At 38.8% G+C, this 5,894-nt stretch overlaps 1 protein-coding gene across 1 annotated transcript; it reads left to right on the forward strand.

Annotated features, from left to right (window-relative positions):
• The first annotated feature begins 368 nt into the window (after window positions 1–368).
• On the forward strand, window positions 369–5,355 carry LOC119652602. Its single transcript, XM_038056833.1, has 2 exons — window positions 369–850; window positions 4,366–5,355. Exons 1-2 carry the CDS (start codon window positions 523–525, stop codon window positions 5,013–5,015), a joined length of 978 nt encoding a protein of 325 aa, XP_037912761.1. The 5' UTR covers window positions 369–522; the 3' UTR covers window positions 5,016–5,355.
• The last annotated feature ends 539 nt before the right edge of the window (window positions 5,356–5,894 follow it).

Consider the following 5,894-nt stretch of genomic DNA (forward strand, 5'->3'; position numbering starts at 1 on the left):
ATGTTAGCTGAGAATATATCTTTTCAAGACATTCCAAAGCGTTTCTGATGACAACACGCCTATTGGAATAGGCCACGATGTGCCAGCTGGAAACATTATTGTTCAACTCCACACCAAGTTGAATTCAATCATTCAGCAATTACTCATCAGGGGTTAGTTGCCGGGCAACTTTCACTCACACTTTCAAGCATGGCGTCCGCAGTGTGCGATAAAATTGCTGCTGCGATGCCGTTATCGGATTCATGGCCAGCGCATGTATGCGTTGTCGCATTTATCGCCAGAGCGCTCACCGACACAAAACATGGCCACCGCTGATGCGGCCGCAACGACATCCACCGTCAACTATGTATGCAACAACGGCATACAGAAAGCATCGTGTCGTGGTCGTCGCGATGAAAATTATCGGATCCATCAAACCTGCGACGACAGAGACGACTGACTGCGACCGGCGCTGAGGCATTCTATGCTGGTGTAGGTTAGCCAAGGCAAGGCCCGTACAATGGAAAATCGTTCGACTTTGCTATGCGGTCTGTCGCGATTCGTGCGAAGGACGCCATTGTCAGTGATTTCGGTCGGATGAATACTGGTTCGAGCGATTTTCCGTCTGGAAACCTTGCGGAAGTCGGACAGTTTCCATTTTACAAGTCGTCCCGCGTGAAGTGCACGATGCATAAGTTGAAATTCAAAAGTACTGACCTGATCCGGCTTGTGGAGCAGCGACCCATGTTATGGGACCGGACGTGCGTTCAATACGTGAATAAGATTTCAAAGGACGAAGCCTGGAACGAGATTTACAATCAGTTGTATCCGAGTTTTAGCTCGTTTTCGCGGCAAGAGCAGCAAATCCTAGGTGAGAATAATTGAGTTCGGGAATTGATTCCAATTTTTTTTTTTACACTCGGCGGCACTCGCTTCAATCCACTTCATCGCATAGGGAATTTGTTTGGTATGAGTGCGAGTGATCTGTATTGTGTCTGTAGGAGTAGGGGTTGTTTATATTTTTACTACTAGAGTTACTAGGGGCTGAGCCGTCCAACGTGTGTGTATCGGAGTGATCACTTGCCCCTTTTAAAAACTTGCCTGGGTAGCAATTTCATTTGTATATGGAGGGTATATGTTTGTTTTTAGGCATGTGTAAGGCTCAGGAGAAATCGTCGTATGTACGGATCCCGTGTTCTCAATACTATCCTTTGAAGGGACAAATGGGGCTGGGGAAGGGACAAGGCAGTTGCTGAAAATTAAATGTTTTTATAAAAGAAACATGTACACATGCCTGTATGTTTGAAGCCAAGCTGCTTACTTGAGAGGGTAGGAAACATGTGCATATATACATATATTTTAGCAGTAGCGAAATATGATTTTGCCAGCGAAAATAAGATTCATTTTTTAGTCTCATCCATTATGAAATCAAAGTAGGGAAATATGGCATTGATTAAGGGAGTCATCCCGTGTGTCGGATCCGCGGAATCGAGTTTTTTAGCATCAATTGTATCTAGATATAGTGTAGAATATGGGCAAAGTAATTTTTTGATATGAAGAAAATCTACTGAATGAATCGCAAATATCCTAGTTTGCAAACCGTAGAAATATGTTCTGAATAAGTCGTGAAAATTTCAAAGAATTTGGTAGGATCGATTTTGGGCTATGGTGACAGCATTTAAAAAGTAGAATGCGATTTTTAGCCATAAAACCTTCACTGACTATTAATTGGCTATACCTAATCCATAAACCTTAGGTTTCTTCAGGAAACACATGTACAGCCTTGGCTTCAATTCTTATCCTTTTAGCGAATTCATTTGAACGTCATTCGGACCGATAAATACGAGCTTCATTACGGCGATCGACATAAATCGGGCATGTGACTTATCATGTGTTTAACACTATAATTACCAAACGAATCCGAATATCAAAAAATCACTTTACCCATATATTCTACACTATATCTAGATACAATTGATGCCAAAAAAAAATTCGATTCCGCGGATTCGACACACGGGATGACCCCCTTAATAAAACAACACAAGTTTTATGTGAGAAAAATATATTGAATGACACTTTTTAAATTCTTTAGATAAACGTTTATAAGTGACATTTGAACAAAAGAATCTTTCTGTCAAACAAACAAACTTAAAATGCAATAACTCTAGATAAATAAGTCGGAATACCGGAAGCTGGCCCTTCGGATATAAAGGTTTTATGTTCATCATATGTAAGAAAATTTCTATGCACATTTTCCATTCATATATGGCTAAAAACCCAAAATATTCCTTTATAAAAAAAAGTCAAGCGATGACGGCTTTACGGTTTCTTACCAGGGCAGAGGCAAATCGTCAGACGCTGCCTAACCTCTGCCCTGGGAGCAGCGTGACCGTAGCGGCTCGCAGATGTTGAGTGCTCGTTTATATAATTCGTAGAACACGACATGACTACGAATTATATTGAGCGCAAATCGGAGCGGAAAGTACTAATTGAACCTTTTCATTTGGTATCTCACATAGCTACATTCTGTGAAAAAGAAGATTTTGCACCCTCCATTCACATGTATGGGGAGTCTCCCCTCAAAGTTAATACAAAATGGCCCCACTTGCTGCATGTAAAGGGAACGACAGACCACACGATCTCACCAATTTTCGTGACAATCGATTTCGCCATTTGACTCTATCAAACGGTCATGGTATCGCTCATAGATTTCGTCGTTATATAGACTACGGAATCGTCCATCCTCATGTAGGGGGCGAAAAATTCTTCGGAGTATTCTTCTCTCGAACGCGGCCAATAGTTCATAATTTTTCTTGCTAAGAACCCAAGTGAATTCTCGTTAGCGCGAATTGCGTGACCATACCATCGAAGACGCTTCTCTCACAATTTTTCCAATTTTTTTTTACTGCCGGCAAGGGAGGCCTCGACGCTCAACAAATATCTCCTAAGTGCTTTTTCAATCATCGACTTCACAGTAAGTTATTATGCTCAGAGAATAAATCTAGGAGAGCAATGCTTTTAAATTCAGCCTTAGGTTTTTTTTTTCATTTTAATGAAAATTTCCTTCCACTTAGTGTGGGCGAAAAATCTCGCTGTGGTCAATATTTGCTTATCAAAATCCGCTAATTATCAGTAGTTTTAACAACTGGCACCGCAGAGGAAGAGATAAGTAGGTTCTCGATGACAACTTTTCCCAAATCATGAGTCTTTCCTGTCTAAAAGGCAGCACCAGTATTGTAATCATTTCGGATAGTGGTATATCCGGTGAACTTGACATTATGTGTGCTTTTTAAATGAGTCTCTGAAATGCAGTGGATTGTGTTTCCAGAGGACCAACCAATACTTGGGCAGTGGTATGTGGGCTTGGTGAAATCAACGACGCAAAGTTGTATGTAAAGACATTTTAACTCCATAAATTCATGATAAGTTTGAAAGCAGCTAATTGTCGCTGTTTATTATTGTGGGATTTCGCGAAAGTTTCAAACAAATTTTGAAAGACGTTGAAAGAAGAAGTAGAAATCGTTTGGGGTGCAATTTTAGGCAGCGGTCTTCTGGTGATACTCGGTTTGGCTAAACTTTGTGACAACTGTCCCACTGTTGGCGCGTTTCACTTCATTTAGCACTTAGCTGGTTTGAAAGTGGCAGTGAATAAGCCTGCTTGAGACTTCATTGAGGGCGAAGGATTTTTAGCAGTCGAACACAATTTTAATTGAGGGTGTACGATGATAAGATCTGAAAAGATATCCTTTGGATCCGTTCTCTTGTGGCGACTTTTGATAGTAAGAGACTGAGTCCTTAGTATTGATGAGGTGCTTGTGTAGGCATTTAACCTTGTCTTTATTATAAGAGAGAATATTTTGTTATGGTGCTTAATATTTCAAATTCAAGCATTATTTTTACAGCATATTGCGATCTATACCTTGGCATGTTTGTTTTAAAATTTGTGGTCGAACCCGTTCCTTCTTTAACAATTCGGTATCTAGAGGATCCGTCAAAATAACTGATGATTTAAAGGTTGTCGACTTCTTGGAATTTTGGTTCTTTGGGTAGTTGGAGATGAGGCCTTATGAGGAGATACACGATAACGCTACCTCAAAATAAGGCTTTCAACTGATGCAACGAAATATGAGCTGCACCTTTCACATCACCTGAACACTACTTCTTCCATTTAAACTTGATTAGTCTGGTATTGAGGTATCCCTCGTAACTTTCATTACCGTAGGAAATCATTTCCTGTTAAAGCCTTTTCACTTGCCATCGGATCCTTTTTGTGGTCTGTCTTGTAGCAAGAAAAAACGTTTCCAAAATAAAGTCGGACGTATGTATAAATAAGCGAAGTAAATATATTTGTTATTTGCTTTATTTCATTTCGTGTTTCATTTTCAGGTGCGGCAATTACAGCTAAGTGGCGAAATCTACGTGATGCATTTATCCGTTCGATAAAACGAAAACAATCGGCAGAACAAAATTATGAAGTTGCAAAAAATTATATTTATTATGATCACCTGAAATTCTTATTGCATCGAAAAAAATATAAGCGTGATCATACCGTGACGCAATCTAACATCGATTATGTGGAGAATGTATCCCAAGAAAGTATGCATAATGAAATTTCGCCCATGGCGATGATTGAACCTTTCGAAGGGGTGCAACCATCATCAAATACGTCACATCATCAAACTTTGGAATCCGCGACCTCAAACGACGAACTGGATCCATGTCATATGGAGGAGGCACAAGCTCAACATCAGCAAGAAGAGCAAATATCACACCCGTATATTGAACCTCAGCAGGAGTTGTATCAATTGCCTGATGAGGATACGGCCTTTTTCGCTTCAATCACTCCATCTGTTCGAAATATGACGGAGGATGAGAAGCTAGAGTTTCGTATAGGAGCGTTGGAATTAATTCGCAAAATTAAACAAACCCGAAAAATAGAACAATTGACACGCTTGCAGGCTAGCCGAATTCATCCAGGATATGTGCACAATGGATTGCACGATCATAATGGGTCTGTTAAGCAGGAAATTGATTAAGGATGAGTTACGTGTTTTATCATTAGTGTAAGTTGGTAGAAAGTTTGGGTGGTAAACTGTGTAAATATTTAGGCCACTTGAACAATGTAATTCAATCATTTGTGATTGTTGAAAGAACTTTTGGATTATGTGTTTTAAGGCACTTTAGTTTGTTTTTATCAAATACGATGCTTTTAAATAAAACTTACCAGATTGGATGTATTTAAGTTTTGAACAAATAGACTCTGATGGAAATATAAAATGATTGAATGCCAAACAAAGCAGATGCTTATTTCTTTCCAAATATTTACGAAACATATAATAGGGGTTAGTATTATGCATTATACTGATAAGTTACTTCGTCTAAATCAAATTTTGTTTTATTTCAAGATAAATTCATGTACATATTACGTTCTTTACTCCAAAGTTTCCATAATAAACGCTTTGAAAAAATTAATTTTTTTTTGTAATTCTTTATTTTTATGTGCGTAAAAAGTGCTTGCATTGTCTAAGATAAATCGAAGTGCTTTTGTGGTTTAGATAGATAACCGGTGGCGATTTGTGAATCTCATGGCAAGTAGACTAAGTATGATTACATTTTTTTTTGTCGACAAGAAATTAAACTATGTTACCGGACAAACGAATATTTTCTGTTTTACGTTGTGCTCATTGTTTTTAAGAATAGTATATTCACTATCATTTTGACTAGAACAGATGAGTATAGCCATTGGCTTGAGAATTTACTGATTGGAGGGAAGTTTCTACGTTTATATAAATCATACTTGGAGATTTTAACAGTGAAGTAGGGACGGAACCCATATTCAGGCGATACGTTGCTCCCATAGCTTACATAAAAACACTAATGATAACGAACTGCGGATTATTCAGTTAGCAGTATCG

The sequence above is a fragment of the Hermetia illucens genome, chromosome 3 (assembly GCF_905115235.1).
Source record: "Hermetia illucens chromosome 3, iHerIll2.2.curated.20191125, whole genome shotgun sequence".
In the NCBI taxonomy this organism is placed as follows: Eukaryota; Metazoa; Arthropoda; class Insecta; order Diptera; family Stratiomyidae; genus Hermetia; species Hermetia illucens.